The sequence below is a fragment of the Podarcis melisellensis genome, assembly GCF_964234715.1.
Source record: "Podarcis melisellensis genome assembly, chromosome: 6".
Lineage (NCBI taxonomy): Eukaryota > Metazoa > Chordata > Lepidosauria > Squamata > Lacertidae > Podarcis > Podarcis melisellensis.
Window position 1 is genome coordinate 49,586,518 of NC_138538.1, and position 27,471 is coordinate 49,613,988.

A 27,471-nucleotide genomic window follows, 5' to 3' on the forward strand; every position below is an offset into this window, starting at 1 on the left:
ATCTGACTATTAAACAACCTGCTTTAATGAGGGAAGATTAGATTCAAGCCATTACTTCAATGGCTCCTGATGCTCCTGTCAGAATGACTCATCAAAACAAACAAACCCACTCCAGTGACATTAACAGAGTTATGAGATAGGATTTAATACAAGATCTATAAAATAAGCCACAGAAGAACTCAATATTTGAACAAACTAAGCACGTGTGGAGGAAAATAAACTAGGTTGCAAGTATTTTCAGAATTTGCTCTTAATTGTTTTGGGCCAAAGTAAGTTGTTGAGGTTGGTGGTTGTTTTTTTCATAAGAATGTAGAGAGGACCTTTTAATGCAAATTGCATATCACGTACTGTCAGGAATTTATGTTCTTAATGCCTTTCTTCATCTAGGTCCCTAGGTACAACCCTATATATTATATATTGACTCAAAAGAATGTCCTAATAATGTGGTGTGGCACCTCAAGTGTTGGACTAGGTAGGACATGGGAGAGCAGTGTTTGAATTCTCATTCAGTCATGAAGCTTACTGGCTGACCTTGGGCCAGTCACAGTCTTTCAGCCTAACCTACTTAACAGGATTGCTGTGAACATAAACTGGAGTGTGTACCACCTTGAGCTCCTTGGAGAAAATGTGGGATATAAATATAAATAATTATGTTCAATGATGTTTACTCTGTAGTGTGTTTTGGATTGCAACTTTAGAGTATTGTATTTTGAGTTTTTCTTTGACTTACTTAACAAAGTTTGGGCACTCCAGAATTAGTGAGGAACACACAGTCTAGAGGGAATATTATTATGATTATAATTTATTAGGAAATGTCAGGACAGTATTGCAAGGGAGGAAATAATCTTGATGGGGTTTACCCAGCTCGTTACACATTTAACAAGGCTGCAGTTGGCACTCCTGCTGTTATGCTACAGAAGGAAAGCTCATTAAAGACCTTTAACTCCTGAATTTTTTTAAAAAAAAGAAACATGTTTTTTAAAACAACTTCAACAACAACAACTTTAAAAGTAACACCAGGGGGTGGGGAAGAGTGGTGCTTGTCACCAGTGACATCACTGACATTAACCAAAAAGTGCTTCTGACATGCCAGAACCACATTCCACACCAAGCACGCTGCTGCAATTGACATGCTGTCTGGAAGAAGAAACACTTTCCTTTCTTTTTTTTCTTTACCAGCAACAACAAGAAAAGCTATTTATTGCTGGGAAAATGTTATTTCCCCGCAAAACAAGTGATAATTTGGCCGACATTTCAGAATGATTCCCAAATCGTAGGCACACTAACTGAAAAAGAGCAGCACATTCCTAGCATAGAATGTAATAAAACCTACCAGAATGTTAAAAAGGTCCTAGAACATTCTCCGACCAGGCGAGGGGCAGAAGATGGTTTCAAAATTGATAATATAGCCCAGCCTTTACCATCCTAGTGCCCTCCAGATGCTTTGAACCATGTTGTCCATCAGATGCAAGATAAATGATACAGTATATTCTGTCCTCACTGTTCTTTCCCTTTTCTCTAGAACCTTTAGCAATTTCACTGCAATTCAACCCTCATATTAGCGGTGACTGAGGAAAGGATGAAGAGCATTTATGCTGATGACATGATTTGCATGTTAACTAATCCACTGGACACCTCACCAATGCTAAAATCAGAATTAGGTCAGTTTGAAAAAATGGCAGGCCTTAAAACCAATCTCAATAAATCATGGATCATGTACCACAATATAGGCCCAATGGAGCAAATTAAGCTTCAGCAAACACCTATTCCATATTGTAGGACTGATTTTTAGGGGTAAAAATCCCATATAAATTGAATAAATTATACATTTTAAATTATACTCTTATAAAAAGTTAGGAGCCTTGGGTTGATGGGATAAACTACATCTTTCAACTTCATAACTGTGTTTATTCAAATGATGATAATACCTACAATTTTATATCCTTCCCAATTGCTTCTAATTTGATTTCCACCCAATTGACTCAAGAAATGGTAAATGATACTTTAAAAGTTTGTGTTTGTGTAAAAAAAAAAAAAAAAAAGGTCCAGCCTGGCTATTATTATTATTTTTTACAGGAAATCAAGGGAGTGGATAGGGGCTACCACACCTAGCCTTATCTCACGATGCACTCCAACGATGTCAATGTAATTTTATCATCACTAAAACAAATAAGAAATGGATTGACCTCAAAGACTCAAATGATATAAAATAAAATATGGGTACTCCTTAATTTCTAAAACAATTTTAGATAAAATACCGCAACCCATATACAAAGAACACAATATGGAAAAGGTTCCAGCGATGTCTATCTTCTTTGTGTTCACCTTTAACATCACTTGGCTTTCACACCCAAGTCCAAGATCCAGCTCTATGAAATCTCATCCTATTACGGAAGAAAAAACATTTATTTAGACTTTGTAGTTTTTATGCTAATGATAAACCAATATCCAAAGAACAACTAACAATAAATACAGGTGAATTGAGACTCTACTGGTTACAATAAATACAGTTCTCCCACTTATTTAGCATATAATGCTTTAATTGCACAAGCCACCAGACCGTTAACTAAATTTGAATTTATACTCTTAAACCAAGGGCATGTAGGAAGAGGCTTGATCTCTACCATGTATAGTATAATGAATTATTACACAACTACAGGCCAATTAGTTGGCCTGAAAACTGCATAGGAAAGAGAACTTAATTTGAAGACTATGTGGAATGGTATTTGCTCAAGTAAACCCTTCGAGTCAATATCTGCTTATATTCAAGAATACTCTTTGAAAGTACAATATTACATAGATGGCACCAAACTCCTGTTCAGATCTCACACATAAACTCTCAACCTTCCCAGGTCTGTTGGAGGCAGGGGCGCCGACTTATAGAAAATATTGGGGGGGCGGGGGCCCATACCGACTTATAAAAAATATTGGGGGGGCCCAAGACCTCCAAACCGCTGCTGCTGGGGGAACGAAAGGGGCGAGCCCCGGGCTGCCCCGACCTTAAGTGAACCTGTGAGGGCCCGCCCTTTGCGGCAGCCGATTGGCTGCCGCCGTGGGCAGTGAATATTAATGAGCTAGGGGGAATCCCCGCTTCTCGCGGGGCTGACGCCAGCCCCGCGAGATTGTTGATGGGTCGAGAGCCCGCAACCCCACCCCCTCTCTAGATCAGGAGTGGCTTTGTTTTAACTCATTACTGAATGTATTTTAAAAGGTAACTATCGTCAAACAAGGAAAATAAAAAATACCAATATAATTTTGTGATTTTACAAAGCATAATATAACTAATAATTTTCTTAAATTATTGGGGGGGCAGAGCCCCCCCAAACGAATTTTTGAGGGGGCTCGGGCCCCCTCAGGCCCTATGGAGTCGGCGCCTATGGTTGGAGGAGGGTGTGCTCAAAAGGGAACTTTTTCCCCTTTATGGTGAGAATGTCCATGAAAGAGATATTTGCAGAAATGTCAGACATATTTAAGTTTCAGATTCAAGCAACCCCACACATTCATTCATTCATTCATTCATTCATTTAATATGTGGGATAATAATATGAAGCAGTGTCCTTCAAAAGAGCTATTACTTGGATGCTGGCAGCTGCCGGAATTTCTGCAGCACAAAAATGGAAGACATTAAAGTTGACTCTTGCATTATGGTACAAAGATTTGCAGACTGGTGATCACTGAAAAAATAACCCACAAACTTTGTGTAATTAAAGGCAAAGATTCTTTAGAGCACTTCTATGCAATATACTGGGACTTTACCAATAATCTACAAGATTCTTTACCTGCACATAAAAAGAACTCTGGACTTCATGATTAGAATATATTGTAAAATGAATGTATCGGATTATACTTACCCATCTTACATATGTATGCATCTCTCCTGTGACTTTCCAGATTTCCAGGCTGAAGTCAGTTGCTCTTTGTTGTTACCTGCAAAAGAAAAAGTATAATAAGAATAATAAAAACTTCCATCAAATCGGGTGGAAGTTTTCATCTAACATCTCTGGAAGCCACCAAGTTGGCAAAGGCTGCTATAGTTGTACCTCAACCAATCTCCTCTGAAACTATTCTAGAAAAATATTAGAATTTCTATTCTGGCAAGGAGGACAATTGATCCCCACAAACAACATTTTTCCTGTGCTACAGTATTTTAAGGAACAAATATGCTTTTGATGCTGTGTAGGCCAAGTGGCACCTGTCATGGTTTAACTCTTTACTCTTTCCCTGTACCTTAAGTAGATTCCATTCTCCTACCCCACTTTTTAAAATAAAATATGCTTACTGTATTCAAAAACTAAGTAGGAGGAGGTGTTGCATTTGCAATTGGTATTGTTCACCCCAATCTCCAAACGGCAAGAGACTTACCCAATGCTTACCCAGGTTTCCGGTTTCAGGAAACAAGCTCAAAAGAGACAGTTATGTCTTTATTTGCACACATATATACAACCTGAACATAGGATTGGCATAGAAGGGCTGACAGCATAAACACACCAACAGATCTTGCCTCCTCATTAGGTTCCCAGGGGGATCCCCAAGCCACAGCTTTTGAGTCCAGCACAGACCAAGCCTCTCTGTCTCCAGCTTCCAGTGATAGCCAAAACTCTCTCTCTCACAGCCCCTCTTTACCTATTGTTTTCAATCCTAGGATGATGTGGGATCCAGTCAGGTGAGGTGGGAAAAGACCTACTCATTTGTCTCTATGACAACAGGACTCACTCTTTAAGATGCTGGTGATGAACATTTAGCTGAGCTAACAAAGGAACTGGTTTAACTGGTTCAACAGGTTTCATCTTACATATTCTAACCCAGGGGTAGGCAACCTAAGGCCCGGGGGCCGGTTGCGGCCCAATCGCCTTCTCAATCCAGCCCGTGGACAGTCTGGGAATCAGCATGTTTTTACATGAGAAGAATGTGCCCTTTTATATAAAATGCATCTCTGGATTATTTGTGGGGCATAGGAATCGTTCATTCCCCCCCCCCATATAGTCTGGCCCACCACATGGTCTGAGGGACAGTGGACTGGCCCACAGCTGAAAAAGGTTGCTGACCCCTGTTCTAACCCCACAGATACAATATCTCAGGCCTGGAAGGGACCCATGGATATAATCCAGACTGCGCCCCCATTCTATACAGTTTACTCAGCTATACAATGTAAGTACAGAGAATGAAAAATTGTGCAAGAACATTTTCTTTATATTAACTTAGAACATCTGTCCAGTATCTGAAGCCGATGTCCAACTATTTCATTTCCAGAAGTAAGAAAACGATAAAGTACATAATTTGACCCATGTGTTTCCCCTTTAGCAACTTTTACTTGGTTGGTTAGGGGTTTTTTTGGCCAAGGGAAGGTTGCACACTTTGCTCTACCCATGGTCCAATCATGTTACTGCTCTGTGTTAATTCTTAGGTTATACTTGCATGGCTGCACCTATCACAAATAACAGACTTGTTTGTATAGCAAGTTTTTGTTTTGTCCATGCAATAATGAGATCAGCTCCAGCTTTAGTGTACAATATATCTGTTGACCTTTTATAGTAAAACTTTTAACCAAAAAATATTAACCGTTCCACAGGTCCACCTCATGTGGAAAAATTATCCCAATTAGGGCCTTTGTCGCCAGCATTGTGGACTGGTTGTACTGCTTAGTTTTGGCAGTGGAAGGCAGTGGATGATTTTAAATGTGTCTGCTCCAATTGCTAAAATAGATTTAAATGGTTAACACAGCTACACTTGAGGCTTTTTTGAGATGTGACTTTTATTTCTTCAGAAGGTCAGGCTAGCTGATTGCAAGCAATTTGCTTCATTTTATTTATAGTCCATCTTATCTCATGGGGTCAGGGCAGGAAACAATCATTTTATCAAAAAATGACAGGCATATCCCCATCCTTGAAGGCATAGGAAATTGATACAAATGGCTTAGGGCTGTTGGGGGGTGGTGGCGAAGAATAATACTACTACTAATAATAATTTGAACACTGGTATGCTTCAAGGTGTCAATAAAAGCTAACCCCATCTCACCCGCTCACACCCACCCATAGCAGGGTGTCAGCAGCAGTTTATAGATATAGATAGATGATTATGATAGATAGATGATAGATAGATAGATAGATAGATAGATAGATAGATAGATAGATAGATAGATAGATAGAGATAGATAGATATAGATATAGATGATAGATAGATGATAGATAGATAGATGATAGATTGATAGATGATAGATAGAGATAGATAGATAGATAGATAGATAGATAGATAGATAGATAGATAGATAGATAGATAGATAGATAGAGATAGATAGAGATAGAGATGATAGATATGCCTTAAGCCTATAACTATATGCACTGCTGTTGCCTTGGTCCCTGACATGTCCCTGACAGCCTGCAACAGAGAAGATCATCCAAGATTTAGCACAGACCATAAATTCTGCAGGCAACCAGCTTTCTGTTCCAAAAACAGGGAGAAATATACCTTCTTCTTTAAATAGCTCTTGCATCCACTTTTGGGTTTCACTGTAATCAGACTCAGGCAGTCTTTACCATCTGTATATGTGTTATTTATCAAGAGGGTTTCTTCCCAGCCTCTCCATTTCTAGACCCCACAAGGCAGCTTATGGAAAACTGATTTAAAAATACATAGCAACAACAAACCAACGCTGGTATTAAAACGGAGCAAAAATGGCAAAAAAGCATATAGTTCAAAAAGAACCTAGAAGTGCAGTGCTGATAAAAGCGAACATAAAAGACTCCGTTACGCTACATTCCTAAATCCAGACAAAGGTCATCTGAGGTGTGGTATAAGTGCTCCCCTGCTCCCAGAGAAGTACTTGTGAGGCAGTATTCATGCCACCAAGGGTCCCCAGGTATGTCCATGGAAAGCTTATATGAAGAGAACTGTTGGATCAGACAAAAGGCCCATTTTGTCCAACACTGAGTTGGCCAGCCAGATGCATATAAAGCCTGCAAGTAGGACTTGAGTGCCAAAAACACCTTTCCCCAGGAACTGGTATTCAGTTGCATACTGCCTCCGACAGTGAAGGTAGAACATAGGATGGTTAGTATCCATTGACAGCCTTAGCCCCTGTGCATTTGTCTAATCCTCTTTTAAAGCCATCTAGGTTGGTGACCACCCCAACACCTTGTGGGAGCAAATGCCATAGTTTCACTAGGCAGTGTGGGAAGAGGTACTTCCTTTCATCTGTCCTGAATTTCCCAACATTCATTGGATGCCCCCTTCCCTTTTGATTTCAATTGTTATGCTTTCTCATTTACAAAGTACCTACATTTTTAATAAACTCTGCACAGATTAAAAACATGACAGTCCCCGCTCGCAGGCTTACAACCTAAAAGGCAGGACCCAGAAAGGGGTGGGGGGAAGGGGTGGGGTAGAAAGAGCAAAACAAACATCTCTGGCACCAGTTATTGTTCTTATATTTCCCAGTTGCAACACATCAAGTGAGGGGGTGGGGTTGGCACTGCTCCTTGTTGGGGCCAAGATTCAAATCTCCTCCTCCCTAAAAACCCAGTTTGTCAAGGATCTTGGGTCCACACTAGTAGATTTAGCACAACACCTTGGTTGGGTCTAAAGCTGGTGCTGGTTCTCTAAAGCGTTATCCCGCTGAGACTGCCTTGAGCAGGGCAGTTTTAGCAATAGGTTTACTTGACACTATAATGCTTATTAAGATCACTGCACAGCAAGTGTAAGTAAGGGAGGAGTGGCTACACTTTAACGAAACGGAGCTGTCATACAGGATAATCCTAACGGATTTAAGCAAATGTGCTCAGGGGTAAGACCCTATGTAGCTAAGAGTAAATAATGCTTGGCCTATATATAGCTGGCCCAGGGCAGGAGGTGGGGGAAGGGCCAGGTGCAGAGGCATCCCCCAGGCCCATTCTCTGGCCAGCAGTGGAAACCACTAATGAGCGTGCAGTTCCTCTCTGGAGCAAAGAATTATTATATAAGCCCAGAGAGATTGGGTTGGCAATTTATCAAGCGATCCCAGTTTAGATCCTGTGCCAACAGCAAGCGCCCCATTTGGCTCTCTCCATTGGAATAGCTAATTAGAGGCAAGAGAGAGCAGCTGAGGGCAAGTGCAGCCAGCAGAGAAACGGTGCAAAGGGGCTTACGATGTACAGCAGCAGCAGCAGGCAGGGAAGGGGACGGGATGTGAGAACTGGATGCAAGCTAGTGCCCTTGAGAGCTGCCTGGTGCCAGGGGAGCCGGGAAGGCGCAGGGAATACATTCCCTTCCCAGGCCTCCAAGGGGTAGGGTGCTTGGGGACCTGGGGTGGTGGTTCTGCTGAGCCATCTCAGTCCCTCCGCTGAGGTCCGGAGAAGAACATAAGAGTTGGAGGTAAGAACTGAGCTGTCTGCCCACAAACAGATTAGCAAGGTATACCCTCGGCAGCTATGTGGGAGTTAATCCATGATCCATTTGGCGTGGGGAGGGGGTTCGTGGGACATGTGAGCAACGCCAGTGGTGATTTCTAGAAAAGATCCAGGCTTCTCCTCCAGCCGGCAAGGAAGGACTGTGGTTCAGCGGCAGAGCCGAAGGTCCCTCTTCTAGCCCCAGCATCTCCAGATATTGCTGAGGAAGGTCAATACTGGAGAACTGCTGCCAATCTATGCGTAGACCAGCCTTTCCAAACCATCAGCCCAAGCTGGGCAGGACTCATGGGATGGTGGTGGAATTCTGCTCTAGATAATAGCAAGCTAGATGGACCAATGATCTCTTCTTGGACTAAAGCAGCCTTTTATATTTTGAATGAGGAACCGTTAATCAAAGTAACCGAGTCTTCCAAAGGTGCATATGAAAACCAGTGTGCCATATCTGCTTACATTTGTGTTGAGTCCCCAGCAGGGCCATCTTAAGCATATCTGGGGCCGTGGTGTAAAGCTCCCTCTGGCGCCCCCGCCCCCATTTCCCATAGTTTTTTAGGGAGGACGGTGCTACCGGCGGGGCTGGAGGAGGCGGGCAGCGGCTGGAGGTTGGCTCCTCTGTCAGGGAAGAGGTGGAGGCTGGCCGTGGTGCCTCCCGGCTCAGCTGGCCGCTGCATGCCATGGTGGGCAAGGGCGGCGAGCTGATGCTGGCAGGTGCCGCGTCCAGCCTCTGCCTCTTCCCTGGCGCCCTCCAGAACCTGGCGCCCTGGCGCCCCTAGCCTCTATGGGTAAGACGCCCCTGGTCCCCAGCAAAAGCAGAGTGGCCACAGGCACCAGCCTAGCTTAAGGAGAGAGGGGAGTTGCATGTGTGCTTGAATAGCTGGGGAAAGGGGGCGTAATTGTTACACTGGGTGGTGCCTTGCCTCTATTCCATGGAATCAGAAAAGGGAAGACTTTCCAGTGTGGCTCAGCTGCTCTCCAACAAGACCACTGTACCCCATAACCCAGAATCTCCCAGGCCCCTAGCACATGCTCCTGGGCCCTCAGGCCAGGATCTGGGGGCAGAAGACGGGGGTCCCATGCAGCAAAATGATGAAGGACCCCCAATGCATGACTTCATAAGTGAGCAAAGTCATACAAATTATTACTATCTAAGGATGATGGGGAGGGGGATAGAAGACAGTTAACTGCTACTGAGCACCTGGAAGTAGGGACTGGGGGAGCTTGATGAGACAAGAGCAGAACTTGGCAGAACAGCGCTGTGCGTCTGCCATTCTGTCCAGGGAAAGGCAGCCGTGATTCAGCTACTGGGGTCAGGGATCAGCACTGCCAAGCCGCTGATCACCAGCACTGGCATGGACTACAGACCAGTTCCTGCTGTGGCACAACATCCTTGAGAAGTTTGGGTGGGCAAGGACTGCTCTGTACCTCCCCTAGCAATGGATGTTAGGAGTAACTGCCACAGCTTCCAGCCACTCATCTGCTCTCTCCTGCCCTGGGCAGCTCTGCCTGCGGGTGATGCAGCAGTAAGGACTGCCCAGCTTGAGAGTGCAAGCAAACGTCATGCCCAATACTGTGCCACCACGAGGGAGGATGCAGGTGAGAGTGAGTATGTGGGTGGCCCACGTTTTGCATGAGCAGCTGCCTCTGCTCACCTGCACCCTCCCTGCTGTCCCTCCCTGAGAGAGAGAGAGAGCGCAAGCCGGCAGAAGCAGCACCTTACTCTGGCTCTCCTTGGGCCCAATCCTCTCCACCATGTTGTCCAGAGAGCGAAAGTGCCCGCAGCCTCCAATCCCCCCACTCTCTGGTGGCAGCGAGGACTAGGAGGCAGAGAAGTGCCTCATGACCGTCGCCAGGGCGCCAGCTGCCCGAGGGCCCCAGGGGCCTCCGCGCCGGTCCCAGGGGCGGCGCCTGCGCCGGCTGCTCGGCTTGGCGGCCGGGGTGGGGTGCGGCGAGGTCCCACCCGTGGCTCTTTCTCTTGTCTCTCGGGCGAGCCCCGCCCTGGGGATCAGGTGACAGCGGAGGCTGGAATTTGACACCAGACTCTGCCAGCCGCGGAGATGGAGCCGGTGCTTTTCTTCCTGCCAGAGGCCGCCTGTCCCGGAGCCCGGCCGGCCGTAGGTCCGCTTCCCGAGGGCCGAGCGCCCCGCCGGCTCCCTGCCTCGCCGTGTGCGGTGAGTCCGGCCCGGCGTGGAGGGGGGTCCCGGGATCGGAGCTGCCCTGCCGACTCTGGCCCGGACGCCAGCCGCTCTAACCCGATCTTTCCCCGCAGGGGGGCGCTGAGCCCACCGGGCACCTGCCGGCCATGCAGGCGACGTGAACGTCGGGCGCCCGAGGGAGCGATCCCGGCAGGGCCGGGCTATGGCCCCCGGGGCCGGGTGAGCGCAGGAGCCGCCGAGGAGCCGCTGCCGCCGCCGCCGCCGCCGGGAGGTAAGGAGGGGGGCTGGCGAGCTCGTGGTCCTCGCGGGGAAAGGGCTGTGGGTGTGCGCAGTTCTGTCCCAGAGCGGGGAGAGGCGAAATCTCTGGTGGTCGGGAAGGGGCGCGGGGGCCCTCCTCTTTGCTCCCTCCCCGGCCGATCCCGGTGTAGGTATTCCCCGTGGCTCTGACCAGGCCGCCGGTGACCGTGTGTCTCCCGTGCAGGGAGCGGATTCGATGCCCTGGAAGGGCCGGTACCCGAGGGCAGAGGGAGGCGCTTCCCGGCCCGGATCCTCGGAGCATGGTCCCCGGAGAGCCGCGCGCAGCAGGAGGCGCCCGATCTGCCGAGACGGAGCGCGCGGTGAGTGCGGCGGGCGGGAAAGCGCGAGCGCAGCGCCCCCTGGACTGGGGCGGGGAGGAGAGAGCGGGGCAAATGCGCGGCTGGGGGGGGGGGGCGGAGAAGCAAGACTCTGGAGCGGAGCAAGTAGGCAGGCTGTTCGGAAGGGGAGCGGGCGCTTGTCGCGGCAGGGCTGCTTCTCCGCCGCCGACCCGGGTAACTCTTGGCGGACTTCGAGCGCCTTCGTTCTCCAGAGGGCCGCTTGCTCGGAGTCGAACCGCTCGCTCTCTCGGTTCCCCGCACCCCACAGCTCAGGTCTGCCTCGTGGCTCCAGTCTTAAGTTTTCCAGGCAGCTCCTCTGGAGAGAATCGATGGTTGAGTGTGTTGTATGTGTGTGTGAGAGAGGCAGAGAAAGACAAGAGAGCCGGATGCAGGGTGTCTCTTTGCCTTTTCCCAGGCGGTCCAGGTCCTCTTCTCTTCTAGAATTTCTCTGGCATTTCTCTGCGTTTCCTCCAGTCCAAGAGTGGCTAACCTTTGGCCCTCCAGATATTGCTGGACTACAACTAACATCATCCCTGACCATTGGTAATGTTGGATGGGACTGAGGAGTCATAGAATCACAGAATTGTAGGGTTGCAAGGGACCTCCAGGGTAATCTAGTCCAACCCCCTGCAATGCAGGAATGCTGCTCATGGTACCTGGGTGGACTTGACCCACCAAAACAGCCAGATGCACTGACCCTACAGAGCCTAACAACTTCTAGCAAGCTCTCTGGGGCTGTTAGACCAGGCCTATCAGGAAGGACCTCTCTGGCTTCCTCAGGCACTTCCAGAACATATTTCCACCAGCATTCAAAGGAGAGAGGGAGAGAGAGAAGAATTCGACACAATTTCTACATCATCAAAACTTGAGAAACTCAGCTCGTCCACCTCAGTCACTGAGCCTACAATGCTATCCAAACTTACCTGAGAGCAGCGGGACTTATGTCTGAGTAAACGTGCCGAGGATTGCACAGCAGGTCTGTTTTCCACTCCCCATCACCACCGGTGTCCGGCAGCCCACTCTTTTCTGCTGTGGTTCCGATCCTGCCGTGACTTCTCTGTTGCTTCCTAGCAGATATAATTCCTGCTGTTTTTGGTTACTGTTCATGAGAATGTGGCGTCAGGTTGCGAGTCCTGCATTAGCTTGCTTGCTCACTTAGTCTTTTGACTGTGTTCGTTGTAGACACCAGGGACATGTTGGGCTGCTCCGGTGGCTGAGTGTCCAGAGATGAGGCTCCAGAACTGACACTTTGGCATGCTGTTCCAGCCACAAGGGGTCCAGGATAGCATATGCATGGATGCTTTACAAAGTGAGCAGGATGTTCAGAGTTGTGGGGGTGGGGTGGAGGAGCAGGAGAAGGAGCGGGGTGTATATTGGCTGCTCATCAGCTTCAAGGAAGACTTTGCTGCCAACATCTCTTTGTTTTGGAAAGTAAACATAAATCTTCAAACCAGCTTCCTTCAAAAACTCCTGCAGCTCTGCAACGGAATGCCTTAGAGTCACCACTTCAGATTGTTATGACAGTTCGAGGCACCAGAAAGATAATATTCTGTTCTCCCCGCCCATACTAACCCATTCCTTTCTTACTAGCCATTGTTTTGTATATTTCCCTAATTACCCACAAATAGACTATGTGGTCCTATGTGCTCTGACTGCCTATTTGGCTCTCCCAGAACCTGTTCCAAACACTCCTCCCTGATTTGCGAAATGCAGCACAAGCAGCCCTTCATTTCTTAATCGAAACAGCTGCATGACAGGGGAAGATGCTGTTTTGATAATGCCCTTGCCCCTGTGTGCTACTAGGTGGCACATACCAGGCAGGAGTCTTCAGGAATGCATTTCAAAGGATTTGTGTCATCCTTCTGACACAGCTTCTGAATTCATTTTGCAGCCAGCAGTCAATGGATAAGTCTCCCCTCCCTTCCATTCTTCTCAGTCCTCTTGGGTTTCCCTGGGAATTGAAGCTTGATTCCCCACCCCCATAATTCTGATCCAGGTCTGTGGAAGACTTGCATTAATGAACACGAGTCAAATTCAGGCCTCTGCATCAGAGGAGGCATGGCTTTTCCACCCAAAGGTCTTGGGAAAGCGGAAAGATGTCTTTGAAGCTTCCAGAGTTGTTGCTGGAAGCTGATGACTCCCAGAAGCTCTGCAATCAGTGTGGTTATTACTCTGTGCTGGGTCTGGCAAGATATGGAGGCAGATTTCCACTGGGCCTCAATGTCTGCATGGCTGGGGACTTTGCATACTAGGTATGGTTGCCTGGATGGCAGAAAATAAACAGAAGTCTGAATTCTGAAGATCAGTAGTATCTATTAGGATGTGCTTGGACATTGGACCCAGAGGATATAATTTCCACATTTCACAGGTTGATCTTCAGAAGCTATTCTTTTCTCTACAAAATCACTGGTAGGACCTCCCCACCTTCCAGGACAGACATGGATATTCTGTGCAGGGCTTAAAGATAGAGATGTATCTGTTTCAGTGGAAGGCTCATAGACTATAGAATTGTAGTGTTGGGAGGGGCCAAAATGGTCCTCTAGTCCAGGGGTAGGCAACCTAAGGCCCATGGGCCACAAGCAGCCCACGGGGGTCATTTAACCAGCCCATGAGCTGTCCCCTAACTGAGCAGCCCACTTGGCGAGTCCCCATGCACTGTGCTAAACCAGCACAGCACGGCACAGGGACTTGCTTTCACAGTGCCGGAAATCACGTCTGCGCATGCTCAGGCGCCGGAAATTGCGGCCGTGCATGCGCAATCTGGCCCATGGAGGGATCTCTGCTGGAGTGAACCGGCCCAGGCGAGGTAAACCTTGCCGACCCCTGCTCTAGTCCAACCCCCTGTGATGCAGGAATTCTTTCCCCAATGTGAGATTTGAACCCATGGCCCTGAGGTTAAGAGTCTCCTGCTCCACTGACTGAACTATCCCAGGAAGCCTGTCTTTCTCACAGCTACCCGAACTGCTGCGTCTTTAAATCATTTTGGAACTCTCTGTTTCCCAGTCTGCGGAATCAGGGCTAGTTTCTCCCTCTTAGCCACTGAGATGAGATAAAAGGTTCCCCCCTGTGTGTGTGGTATGGGCAGCGTAAAAAACGCAACAAAACTCTGGTTCTCTGTTGCCACCTTGTGGGAATCTGATAAAGTGCACATCTCTGCAAACGACCCGATTTCCCGATGTTCCCTCATGCAGGAGATGAATCCTGTCTCGTCAGGTCAGATCAATGCCAGTTGAAGGTAGTCTAATATCAAAGCTAGCTAATTAAGGTGGTGGCAACTTCAGATGGAAGGATAATCAAGAACCAAAAGGGTTTGCCTTTGCATCCAGCCTCTACACAAGCTCTTTTAAAAGGGCTCAGCTGTTTAATACTCTGGGGAACCGCTCTCTGTAGTTGCAGGGCAGAAAGTAGTGTGAGGGCAGACTGTGCCTCTGATAAAATCTGGTGCTTCACTCAGTGGGTTAGCTCTAACAATGAGCTTACAATCTAAAATTTTACACTGGGGTAAAACTGTCTGCAGTTGTGGGACATGTGTGCTCATACCTCACAATCATAGCAGTGACATAATAAAGTACCCATGTTGGAAGCACATACTGTCATAATAGACTCTTCCATGTGAGCGTTTCCTGGTTGCATGCCTGGTGGCAGCCCTTACAAACCCCAAGCCATTTGTGTGCATGTCACCGTAAACATGAACTAGCACAAAACCTTCAGAAATTATCAAGCCAGGTCTCGATCAGAGTTGGAACTGGCCAGGAACCTCTTTTGTCCCAGTCCTGATCTCTCTCCATGGTACTCCTCTAGATGATGAAATACAAGGAGCTGCAACACTCATGCCTGTTTTATTTATTTCAGCACCAGCATCCGCAAGATAGTTGCTTGCTGTGGATATTGGTGGTCTTAGCTGATGCTAAGGAAATGGCTTGTTTTAATTTTTCATTGGCAAAGATACATTATTGGGACAGAGCCATGGGAATGTCTCATAGCCCAACCCTGTTCCTGTTACAGACTCATACCAGATCCTAAACTGCAAACTTTCAGGTCAACTATCTCTTGCAAGGGTCATCTTAACTGCTTTTATTTAGCTCAACTGACTCACTTATCCAGAGAGGCTTGCAGTGCAGGAAGGAGAAGTGTAGATCTAGACAAGGGTGATGTCTGGGCCACAGTAAGGCTGAAGGTGTGGAAATTAGGCTATCCAATTAGGAAAGAAAGGCCCGATTCCTGAACTGTGTCTTTGTGTTGCAGGTAGGATGGAGTGGAGAGTGGAGGGGCCAAGGCACAGATCGGACAGATCTCCCTCTGCCTACAGGAGTTTGCCTGTCCAACAAGAGCGATACAGGGTGAGTTAGCCTCGCCAGAGGGTGTTTTCAACACAGGAGCAGGAGCCTCAGAAGCAACGGGTAGGTAGAAAGGCCCTTGTCTGCAGGAGGATCCCAGCTCTCCCAATGTATGAGAGATGGAATGGCTTCTTGGTACATCACTTGCCTTGGGTTTCCAATGCATGAATCTGGTTCTTTGCTGCTCTCTGTTAGCCTAGCCCAGTGTTTCTCAAACTTGGGTCTCTAGCTGTGGTGGGACTACAACTCCCATCACCCCAAGTTAGCATAACCAGTGGTCAGGGATGATGGGAGTTGTAGTCCAACAACAGCTAGAGACCCAAGTTTGAGAAACACTGGCCTCTCCCCTTGTGGGAACCTTGTCTTGGAGGGCCGCATTGTACATAGCAGTTTTCTTACATAGGTTTCATTTTTATGTAGGCCAAAGCTTGTCCATTGCTCATGTGAACTTGCATATGTCTTCTTTGCTGCATGCATCTATAACTGTAGCTTCTCACTTGGCATGCATGTGATGAAATGGATTCCTGGGCACCTTTATCTTTTCACATAATGGTGCAATTATGGCACATATACATGGCCAGCATGTGTTTTCCAGCACAGAAGTGACACCCACGTTAGAAGGTGAAGTAGCCTCGAGACTCCAGCACAACACATTGCCTCCTCATCACACCTTCCTTTGTAGGACAGCAACTGCTGCATTCTCTGTGCCCTTGTTTCCATGAGGTGTGCTTACTGAGGTGTGCCATTATCTCTTTCGTAGGAGCGGGGTTTGTGGGGTACAATCACCCTGCTATCATTGTTTGCTGGTGCAGTCATGGCAACCCCGCAGACCTGGCACAACAACCAGACATTGGGAGCTGCCTCTGATGGAAGCATGGGCACTGCCAGCCCTGCCTCTCTGGAGGAAAACAGCAGGGAAGCATCATCACTGGGCACATGGAGCCACTGGCACGGTAGGAACCTGGCATGTCTCGTGGGGAAGTGGGTGAGAGTCTGGGGTAGTGAGGATCTGAACTTTTCCCAGTCGGATCCTCACCCACACAGTGGTCCCCAGCTTCCTTTGTCTCAGGCACTGCTGTGATGCTTTGCCTCTCTTTAAATCATTTACCCATCCCCCATGTCCTTTGAAACAGGCAGTCCATTTGCAGAGCAAATGGAAATAGGTATATTTCTGCCTGTTATCTTTTGGGCCGATTGAGCCCCATGCCCTTTTCCTTGATTCCCGGTGCCTAACATTCTCCCCATGTCCTCCTTTCTGCTCGCCCCTCTTCTTTTTTTCCTTCAGGGGGAAACGTGACCATAGACAGGCTGAGCTCTTCGGAACTGCTCAGGGCTGAGCGCTCCCCAGCCAGCTCCAGCAAGGCCAAGAAAGGATCCAAGAAAGCCGGTCGCAGCAAAAACAACCGCTTCTGCCGCCTGCACAGCCGCCTGGTGAAGGTGCGGGACCTTGGGCTGGGCTTCGAGTCGGAGGAGATTGTGCGGTTCAAGTACTGCAGTGGGTCCTGCCAGCGAGCCCGCACCAACTATGACTTGGCCTTGAGTAGCCTGCTACAGCAACGCACCATCGTGCCTGGGCCTCATGACCACCCTTCCTCCCACCCCTGCTGCCGCCCCACCCGGTATGAGGACTTCTCCTTTATGAATGTGCGCAATGCCTGGCAGACTGTGGACCATGTCTCAGCAGCAGAGTGTGGCTGTGTGGGCTGAGGGGGCTGCCTACTCCGAGCTCGCAGTTTGTCACTGAGGCTGCAGCCATGCCTAGGGCCTTGCTCCATTGGTGGGGCATGAGACACGGAGAGACACGGTCTGTGGTGGGGCTTTCCAGGTCAGGCAGAAGCAGCACATGGACAATAAGCAGGAGGAGAGCATGATGGCCACAGCTCGAAGGTGCCTGGGCCTTCATCTCCACATCTGTGGAACATTTTCATAGGGTACTTTCCTCATAGCAGCAAGATGGTGAGATGGAGGCCAGCCAAGCCTTTGAGGACTGCAAACCCACACTGGGAGGAATTCTCCCCTTTAGGGTTTGGTCCGTCAACCGTGTCGTGCATTTGCTCACCCATCAAGTTGCACCCTCCAGTGGAGAAGCAGCACTGGGATTTCCCATACCTTTACTGAAGGGATGAAGGATAGGGATGTAGCCTGAAAGACCTGTGGTGCAAATGGGTAGGTTCTTGAGCATCTCTTCTTGCCACTTTGTCAGGCAGTGGAAAGAACTGGCTACTCGCTCAGGTCACCTGGCCCTGTCAATTGCAAGGCTGATGTTCTCTCCCACTTTAAGCCCCCAAACCTTTCCCTGAGCAAATTGGTTTGCTCTATCAGAGAGCAGATGTAGTTGAACACGAAAGACAGAGTCACAATGCTTAGCAGCAGCATCAGGATCAACCTACAACTGGTGAGCTTGTGCTCTGACGGTCCAGCGATTGCTACTGCTGTCAGTCTTGTGCTGGGATGTTCGGCACAGTTGTTGAGGACTGAATGGAGCACCTTCCTGGTTTTGTACTAAGATGGTGGTAATTCTTAGAATCTTTGACCTGGTCTGGGGAGCTTCTCCTGGTGAGAACAAGCCCTTGGCAGATGGAAGGCTGGTGGCTGGACCTTGTGGAGATCAAGAAGCACAGCTGATGGAAGTCTTATGTTTCCACAGCGTAATTAAGGCATCTATTGCTATAGAAAATGGTCTTATCCTATAAAACCAATGATGGTGTTAACATCCTGGTTTGCAACATTCCCTAACACACCAGCAGCAGCTTGGAGTTTGGCCACTACAGTTGCCAGGCCAACACTGGAAGCAGCAATAGCCCCTGCCAATCCCCGAGTCAGCCATCACTTGGTGCCAGCAGGGTGGGGAACTCTCTGTCCTGGAAGTGACACTTTCTGAACAAAGTTATTTATTCTCTAACTTATTTATTTATTTGTTTGAACCCCACTCCCCACCCTACCCACCCAGTGGCACCTATTTATGATGCTGAGAGTCGGGCCTGGTGTACCATTGAAAACGGGTGCTGATGTTATGTCCCGGCCTGTGACCAGCAGTTCCTACTCCCTTTTCCCTTCTTGGCCTGATCAAAGGCATTTCCTCTTTTTCCTTTCCTGATTTTTATATTCTCTACCCTTTATTTGCATTTGAATAAACTCTATTTTTGTACAGCAGCAACTTCCTGTAGCAATAAAGCCTGTTAAGGCAGTGAGAAATTGGCTTCATGTGTATCTGTGTAGGAGGGGGGAAAACAACAAATATGCAAACCAGCTTAATTCATAAATATAGTTTCTGAAGCAAGTGTGGGCGCTGACAAGCATTTGACTATGTGCCTTGTCATCTCAAAGTTTATCACCCATGTGCCAAACCTCTTGTTTATTTATACGTGCTTGGTTGAAAGTGAGTTAAAAGGCCAGCAGATTGAACTCTGGCCAGCAGTGCCTAGGAGAATTTACTAAGAGCTGCTTCCTTTCTAGGTAAAAACCTGCAAATCCTGGGAGTCCTCGCACCTCAGTTTCAGGGTAAAAAGAGGGTTTTGTGCAACAAACGTTAAGTAACTTTGTGAAAAGTATTACAGACTAGTCCATCTTAACATGGCAGTTGACGTTCCTTTATTCAAAACTGAATCCGCTGACATGCAGTGTTGGTAAATGGTTGCCAGATATTATAAAAATAAGCTCTAGAAACCTCTGAAATGCTTAGAATATGTTATTTTATTCATTTCTAACAACAGCACAAGTGGTAAAGAATAGATTGTGCTGCTGAGCTTCTCCAATTTGAGCCAAGGTTAAGCTGGCATCTATCAACACATTCCTGAAAGGAAAAAGGGAGTTCTGTTGGAGTGACTTTTCCACACTGAAAACAAAAATTATGAAAAGTAAGACCCCATTAAAACTAGAGACAACATTGTACAAATCACATCTCCCACACTGGTCAGAATAATCTGAGATGTTTTCAAACTTAGCAGGTAGTAAATATCAGTGGTAAGCTATTTTATTTATTAATTAAAATATTTACAACCTGCCGTCTACACCAATCATTAAAAAGAACAAATCCAACTACCGATCAGGATTGGATAAACAAATAATAAAGAATCTTTAAACACAAGTGATGGTAATAACAAATTAGGCACGCATAACTGCATGTACTCCAGCAGTTAGTTATGCAAACACGTTTCACACATTACTAAATCCTGGACTAGTGCCTACCACACAAGTAGCTTAAGCAGTGTTTATACTGGCGCCTGTTGTGCAGTGTTTACTTAGAAGTTAGTCCTGGTGACTTATTCTGTTGAAGAGTGTAGAAGTGCATCTGTAAAGTAGCTGCCCCCCCCTTTCTGCCCAGGTTCATAAAGACACCTAGTTTTGTTTTTTATGTTGCTGGGACTGGTGTGGTCTTAGGCTTTGGTTGTTTGTTGTTTAAATGTTTAAGCAGGGCTGAGGAACCTCAGGGATGGGGGCTGATTGTAGCTCTCCAAATTCTCTTTCCCGCCCTGAGACCTCCCAGGCCACATCCTTCACTGACTGGCCTATGGGCCTATGCCTTTTAGGGGCCCCTCGACAATGGAGCAAAATAATATTGACTTGGTCTTTTAAGAAATTACAAAAAATGTATTAGGGGATAATTTGTGAGCCCTCCCCCAATATTTCAACTGCCATGGGGCCTCCACAGGGTTTAATCCAGCATTGAAGAAGAAGAGTTTGGATTTGATATCCCGCTTTATCACTACCCGAAGGAGTCTCAAAGCGGCTAACATTCTCCTTTCCCTTCCTCCCCCACAACAAACACTCTGTGAGGTGAGTGGGGCTGAGAGACTTCAGAGAAGTGTGACTAGCCCAAGGTCACCCAGCAGCTGCATGTGGAGGAGCGGAGACGCGAACCCGGTTCACCAGATTAAAAGTCTACCGCTCTTAACCACTACACCACACTGGCACATTATCACTGACTGTGCTCTGTGCCCCCTTCAGCTTTTTTATCTGACCAGAACATGTCATTGAACTGTAAAAAGTAGTCCACTACCCAAAGGTGAGTCACATCCGATGCTCTGCCTTCTTTTACACCTGACCCCACCCACCAATGCCACTTGAAAGGTTGTCTACCGGGAACGGAATGCTTGTGTAAGTTGCTTTGAGTGATTTATGGGTTACCTAAGCGTTTCCATAACATTCTATTTTATACCAGCTGCAAATTTGCTGCTGCTACGAGGTACCTGGACCAGACTCCCTTACCGGGGTGCCACTTCCAACTTCGTCCGCCCCAGTCTCGCAGAATCCCACTGCTTAGCTGAGATTCACTATTTTTTCCCCCGCCACCAGGGGGTGCAGTAGGCAGAGACTCGCCACACTGCAAGAACTACAACTCCCATGAGCACCCCTCGGCCAATGTCTCTCTCGCTTCCGGAGCTGGGAACTACAACTCCCATGATCCTTCCGCCACAAGCTTGGTCCTCAGCGGGAAGCGGCTGTTCTTGGCGCCTGACTGGAAGCGAGCGAGCGAGCTGGCAAGAGGGCTTTTGGCGAGGACAACCCGGCAGCGCGTGAGGCCCTCCCTCCCTCCGCTCTCACTGGGTGCCCCACTGGGTGCCCGGCCCAACTGCCAGTCAATTAGTCCGACTGAGCGGCCAGGGAGGCGTCTCGGCGGCGGCGGCAGCGGTTGCCGCCTCAGGCAGATAGAGCGACCCTCCTCGGGGGGCGTTGAGCGGGAGGGGCCGGGCGAGTACGAGACCGGCAGACGCCCTTCTGTCTGTCTGTGTCTGTGGCGGGTGATAGGCAGGTACCTCCTCCGCCATTAAGGGCAGAAGGACAGATTCCCCGCTTCCCCAGGAAATTTGCGTCAGTTTATCAAGCCTTTTCTGTGCTCCCTCCCTCCCAATAATCCCGCTCAAGGCGGGGCGCAGATGGTCCGTGCGCTTTACCGGGGCGGAGGCAGGTAGCTTCCATTCACTCTGAATCTTGTTGGGAACAGGCGGGATATTCTCCCCTTATTTCCCTGCTGAGAGTCCCGTCTCCCACACATCACCCTGTGGGGGGCAGCTAGGCATGTATCCCTCTTGCAGAGAAGCTGATAAGACATCGCGCCTTTAAAAAAGAAGAATATTGGGAAAGAATCCGGCAGCCCCCACCCCTTTTTTAAAAAAGAAAAACCCCTCCCATTGACAGGCTGAGCACACGTAGCACTCCCCTTTCCTTCGGGCGAGACACAGGCAGAGAGAATTGCCCTTTCTCTCTCGTTTGGGGGGCTGCTCTTCTCTCCTTTCGCCCGTCCTTCCACCCCAAGATGCTGCCGCCGCTGTCGCCGCCGCCGCCTACCCCCCTGTAGCTGAGCCCCAGTGCAGGGCGAGGCTCAGACCGTCGGCGTGCCGGCGCCATGGAGCGCCGAGGGGAGGCTGCCGCCGCTGCCCTCCCGCAGACCCTGGACTTCACCGTGGAGAACGTGGAGAAGGTGAGAGGTGGGGAGGAGGGGCCGCTTTAGGGTACCTGTGTTGGGGTTGCGGGTGGCTTGGGTGGAAGTGCCTAATCCTGCACCCCAGTTAATTTCCGCACACTGGATTAGGAGCTTTCAATGTGCTCAGGCTTTTAGTGTACATTTGTCTCAGGCAATCCTGTCTTGAGTTCCAGTAGTTTTGTACTTCACCTATTCGGTGGGCATAGCTGCTCCCATCTTGATCTTTTTCAGGAGATTGAGAGTGCCCTTGGCATGTTATTGGTCTCTGACATTGGCTTCACGGTTTAATTTGCACTACTGTAGCCTCTGAATCCCATTGAATCGCACACACACTCTCTCTCTTTGGAGTGGCAGTAATATTGGTCCTTATGTTATAATCTGGGAACCTTTCCTCCGCTTACCTCCTTCTGAGAGCGTATCATGATGAGCCTGGCGGGGTGGGGGGTGCTGACACTACTGCTGCTGGCTTGAGGGGGCATTTGCAGAAGTGATGATCTGCCCTGGCAGCATACCCAGGGGGCATCCTGTTACTCATTGAATCCTTAGCATGTCATAGTCCGAACTCATGGCACTTTGGGCTTTCTCCTTTAGCTTCACTCCTTAGGAGATACCCTCTAGTTGTAGAAAGCAAAGTGGCCTTTAGAAACACACCTGGAAGATGAACTACTGTCTGGTGACTGCTTTATTCTTTTGGCAGTCGTGTAATCACCTGCCTCTGTTCTCTTTTAGATGTAGGTATAAATGTTCCCTAATTCACTGGAGCTATTTAAATGGTATTGTAATACTGGCTATGACTCCTGGCACCTCCATGTAAAAGGTTCTGATGGCAGGTGATGGGAAAGACCTCTGTCTCAGACCCTGGAGAGCTCCTTCCACTTAGAATAGTCTGTCATAGTATAAGGCAGCTTCCTATATTTACATGAATTTTGTAATGAGAGTAACCTTTTATTTTTGAGGGCCTCATTCCCTTAGCAGTTGTCTGTCGGGGACTGCATGCTGATCATGGGTGGGGCTGCCACCAGCTTTCCTTTCTCTTTTCTGCCACTCCTTACTTCTCTCTCTTTCTCTCTCTCTCTCTCTCCTCTTTCTCCTCCTCCTCCCTGGCCAGCAGGCTGGGGGCAGGGGGAGATCACTCTTGCCAGAGATGGCTTGCTGAGGGTTTTTAAAAATTGGTTAGCAGGTGGCCCACCTCTGCTATAGGCATACCACAACTTCACTGGCAAATATGCTAGACTAGAGTGAGTGCCACCACTTGGTTCAAGGCTAAAGAGGATCTTACCTATGTAATTGTTCCACATTCCTTCACTGTAATGCTTTTGCAGCTATTTCTCAAAATTCTTTGTGGTGGCCTTGTGGAAGGCAGGCTGCTAATGAAAATACAATTGTGCTTCAGATTTATACAATGCATTTTTGAAAGATCAGAAACAACCATATACTGTAGACAAGTATTTTTGTTCCCATGTTGCAGATTGAATGTTGAAGCTGATGAATAGTAGCTTATTCAAGACTATTTAGTGAGTTTATGTGTGGATTGAAGATGAACTTCCCAATCAAAGCTCACACTCATAGTCACTACGGTATATTGCAATAAAACAGCTCTTTATCTGTATCCAGGTAAACTATCTCTATCTCTGGACTGTGATGTGTTGTATAATGGACATTAACAAGGAGAAGCAAGAAGAATGGATGCTGTGGTACTAGTTACTGAAAGGGCACCATATTTCTTGAGGCTCCATCTTAAGTTGTGGGGCAGTCTGTGTTATGATAATAGTGAAGATTTCACTTTGCCAAGTGATTGGTGTCTTAACTGTTGCTGCCTGTTTGTAAGAATAAAATTCTACACTTACAAGATAGAAAAGCATGAGCTTGGAGCTGTTTTTGAGAGGTTGTTAAGGAATGATACTTAGAAATATCTATAACTATGTGTTTTTGGAGATTTCACTCAAGTGTAAGTAGAACTCCAGTCTGCTCCCGTTTCCCACATTGGCATATGTATAATTCATTATAATTGATTATGATGAATATAATTTATCTTTAAATGAAAAGGAACATTTCTAGCCTCCAGGTTTTTGAAGGCGGGCTTGAAAATATGTGAACAATATCTGATGAAATATTGAAAGCCAGGGATACCTTGTAAGTTTCCTAGGGGCCATGGAACTGGAGCTCTGTGGCCTGCATAGCTCCAGGTCTAGGAAAAGCAGAATAAGTGCACTCACTTTGAATAAGTTATACATACTGCAGAAATTTTATTTTCCTGGTTGAAACTGGGATACTTTGGCCTGAAAGAAATTAAAAAGCAGTTTAGGGTTAGTCCTGAACAGTTTATTTTTCTCCCCTTCTGTTGAGTAAAGTTCTGCAGGATGGAAATTGTTATTTCTGTAAAACAACACGCATCTTCCATTGTGGCTTTGTAGAGTGCTCTGTTGTGGACCTGTCACTATTCAGGCAGCTTTAACCTGCCTTTGCTGCCCATTGTATTTTCAGAAGCACTGGAGTAGCCACTCCCTATTACACCCTGAATTCTGTCATTCTGCTCGTGTTAAATTGTCACACAGGTTCCAGGCAGCTCACTAGTAGGGATTATGACATTTAGCCCTCTTCCTAGCAAAGCCCAGATAGTGACAACTCACCAAGGTATATCTTTAGCTGGATATGGAACCTGACTTGCTTCCCTTTCTTTGTTTATTAGATCCATAGCCAGGAATGGCAGACTCCTAGTCCAAGATTTTAGGCCATGATGTTAAAAACCTCCCACTTTCATAGTGCATATGGAATAAGGGTTTGTGCCTTTCTGCAAAGTTATGTAGCAGCACTAGCTTTTGTGGCCTAATCTGTTACTGGGTAATGCTGCTTTATAATTCCCTCTGAAAGGAACGCACAGGCAGCTTCTTTGTGCGAGCTGACAATAGAGCAAATGTTGACATCAAGAAAGGTCAGTACACCCCAGGTGGTGATTAGCTCAGCAAGTGCTGGGGTAGAAGTTGGAGCCATCAGGGGTGTGCCAGAATGGCTTCCACACTGGCTGGGAAGGGCTGTAGCAGGCTCTCAAGGATGCTTCGGCTCCCCCCCCCCCGTCTGTCTCAAACCTTATTTGCTTCGCTGCCTAGCACTGCTTGCATCAAGCTTTCCCGTAAGATACAACTGTTATGCTATAACAGTGGAGATTGGTTGGCTGACTGAGGAGGAAGGGTGTAAGCAGGCAATTGTGCCATAATAGTCTGTATTTAGTGCCAGTTTATGCTGCAGGAAGCATTGACTATTGGGGTCAAGATACAGGTTTTTGAGTAGGGTCAAATCTGCCATGCATTTGCCTCATCAGCCCAAGGCTTTTTTTTTTTTTTTTTGCTGCAAGTGACAGAAAGTGGTACTCTGCCAGGGTAGATTCAGACTGCTTTCTTACACACGTGGTGTATTTTTGTAATAACAATCCTCTCTGGTCTTGAGGCTGCCTCTTCATGGCAGGTGCCACAGATCCAGGGAGTCAGCATCTAGCCAAACCAATATGCTCATGCTCCAGTTCAGTCCTGAGGTAACTGAGTAGGCTAACCAGCTTTTGCAGGAGCTCATAGATTTGGTTTGTAGTTATCACTGTACCAGACATTTAGACCAAAGTAGTTAATGACATCTTGCTGTCACAAGCAGTGGTTGAACTAATACTGGGCACTTCTTTCGTATTCAGTGCAGAGCTACCCAACCTCACACATTAGTATATGAATGAAGAAGCTTAATTGGTTCTGAATGTTTGAATTATCCAGTTCAAAACTTCAGTGAGCAGGGGAAGCTTGGGAAAAGCAACACAAAGAACAAGGAAGTTAAAACAGTTATACCAATTAAAGTGCAGCTTAGATTTTAACCCTAAGGAATATTTATGGTACAGTGTTCAAAACATTGGGGTTTTTTGTGGGGTTTTTTGGGAAAGGTCTTTCTTACTCTTAGCCAGAGAGCAAACCAGGTAGCTTTTCTGTTTCTTAGCCTAGACAAGCTAGCTTTTCATACAGGAGTACAGACAGGATGCAAGAAACTCCAATGAAACCAGAGACATGCCCTTACATCTAAAGCCTTTTTGGTCTTGTGATAACACAGGCCCATTTGGCTTAGAGTGAAGTATTCTGGTTGCATTTCACATTGGATAAAGGCTTCAGGTCAGAGGCAAGGGTGTAAATTGCCATTTTGCACTTTTTATAGGGTGACCCTAAGGAGGTGACTTATCTCGCAGCAGAAGCCAAGGGATGTGAAAATGTATAGAGGAATTATCTTATGCTGTGTGTAATGTAACAATTGTTTGGGGTACAGGAAAAAATGGTTGCACTTTCAATAAGAGATGTGTAAAAAAATCATATTTCTCTGGCTTCAACAAGTTGGTAAAAAATAGAAAAAAATGAATCTGAAGATGGGAACACCTTGGAAACACCACATTTCCACCACTGGAAAACATTGGGTTGAATCTGTACACACATGCACTCCACTCTTCCTATAGCCATCTTGATGGTACTTAGGCGGCAGTTCCTGTTAACTTTATGGCTTCAACATCAGACATAACCTTTCTGCATTTGTATGATTGTGTTTGTTCTCAATCCAGTGTGTTTTAATGGTTAAAGTGTTGGGCTATGACTTGGGAGACCAGAATTTGAATCTCTAGTCAGCCATGAAGCTCACTGGGTGACCTTGGATTTCTCAGCCAAACTACCTCACAGGGTTGATGTGGGGATAAACTGGGGAGGGGAGAGCCATGTAGACCACACTGAGCTCCTCAAAGGAAAAGGTGATATATAAATGAAATTAATAAATCAAATCCTCCCACGTCCCCTGCTATTCCCCTTTTCTTGTGGGCATGTGTGTGTATTTGAGGTGAGGGCTGTATCATCTAGGCTCTCTCCCTGGATAAAAAGGTTTTGGTTTCCATCACTTCTAATTTGAGGTGGTGAGCCGCAGGCCTGTGTGATGTGACAGCTGAGACAGCTGCCTTCAGACCAAGATATTGGGGAATAGAAATACAAGTGAATCTGCCTCTTTGACTCTTTAAAAATGCTGTTGCTGATTTACTGTTGTCAAAGTAGTCTGAAGATCCCCTTCCTTGTATGCAGCTGGGAGCAGCTTTCCTGACCTGCTCCTTTTCCATTAAATTTCCATAGTACTGTTGAGGATTTCATTGGACTTTCAGGGTATAGTAGCATTTCATTTCAAATGGAAGTCTGCAGAATGATAGTGGTCGCGAGTGCAAGCCTTAGCTCAAGTTTCACCTGCTGGCCTTGTTTACTTAGAATCATAGAATTGTAGAGGTGGATGGGACTCTTAGGGTCATCGCTACTCTAACACCCTGTAATGCAGAAATCTCTTTTTTTTATATATAAATTTGTATTAAGTTTTCTTTTACAAAAAAATTTGACAACCGTGTTTGCAAATTTACAATTTTTTGAACTTCCACCAGCACCTCCCTCAATCATCCATTTTTCATATCTTTACGCATTTTCCATGTAATATTGCCGATTTGAAATTAACCTTCCATCTCAGTTCCATTCTTACAATATACCTTATATTATCACA

General features: G+C 47.1%; 2 protein-coding genes and 1 long non-coding RNA gene across 9 annotated transcripts in view; 2 read left to right on the top strand and 1 right to left on the bottom strand.

Annotated features, from left to right (window-relative positions):
- Positions 1 to 784: 784 nt before the first annotated feature.
- On the bottom strand, positions 785 to 6,060 carry LOC309372561. The gene is made up of 2 exons (XR_014169557.1): positions 3,852 to 6,060; positions 785 to 2,384 (listed from the first exon to the last, which is right to left on the bottom strand). It is a non-coding gene; the product is annotated as an uncharacterized lncRNA (long non-coding RNA).
- Positions 6,061 to 10,335: 4,275 nt separating this feature from the next.
- Positions 10,336 to 18,701, top strand: ARTN (artemin). Of its 4 annotated transcripts, XM_081916235.1 has the most exons (5): positions 10,741 to 10,802; positions 11,013 to 11,148; positions 15,412 to 15,506; positions 16,264 to 16,456; positions 16,789 to 18,701. In XM_081916235.1, the coding sequence occupies exons 2-5, from the start codon at positions 11,025 to 11,027 to the stop codon at positions 17,208 to 17,210; spliced, it is 834 nt and encodes a 277-aa protein (XP_081772361.1). In that variant the 5' UTR covers positions 10,741 to 10,802; positions 11,013 to 11,024; the 3' UTR covers positions 17,211 to 18,701. The 4 variants fall into 4 exon arrangements, with proteins under 4 accessions (XP_081772359.1, XP_081772361.1, XP_081772360.1 ...); XM_081916233.1 differs by lacking the exon at positions 11,013 to 11,148 and having other exon boundaries at positions 10,336 to 10,802; XM_081916234.1 differs by lacking the exon at positions 10,741 to 10,802 and having other exon boundaries at positions 10,810 to 11,148.
- Positions 18,702 to 21,107: 2,406 nt separating this feature from the next.
- IPO13 (importin 13) overlaps positions 21,108 to 27,471 on the top strand; it is a 42,265-nt gene continuing 35,901 nt past the window's right edge. For 2 of the 4 annotated variants that reach the window (XM_081916218.1, XM_081916219.1), the window contains exon 1: positions 21,108 to 21,924. In XM_081916218.1, coding sequence (XP_081772344.1) covers positions 21,850 to 21,924 — 75 coding nt within the window. In that variant the 5' untranslated portion in view covers positions 21,108 to 21,849. The remainder of the gene's footprint in view (positions 21,925 to 27,471) is intronic. The other 2 variants (XM_081916221.1, XM_081916220.1) reach the window with 2 other exon arrangements.

Coding starts and splice junctions, on each gene's coding strand:
- ARTN (XM_081916233.1), top strand. CDS start 10,433: ATGGAGCCGGTGCTTTTCTTCCTGCCAGAGGCCGCCTGTCCCGGAGCC. Junction 15,507..16,263: donor TCCAACAAGAGCGATACAGG/GTGAGTTAGCCT, acceptor TCTCTTTCGTAG/GAGCGGGGTTTGTGGGGTAC. Junction 16,457..16,788: donor CACATGGAGCCACTGGCACG/GTAGGAACCTGG, acceptor TTTTTCCTTCAG/GGGGAAACGTGACCATAGAC.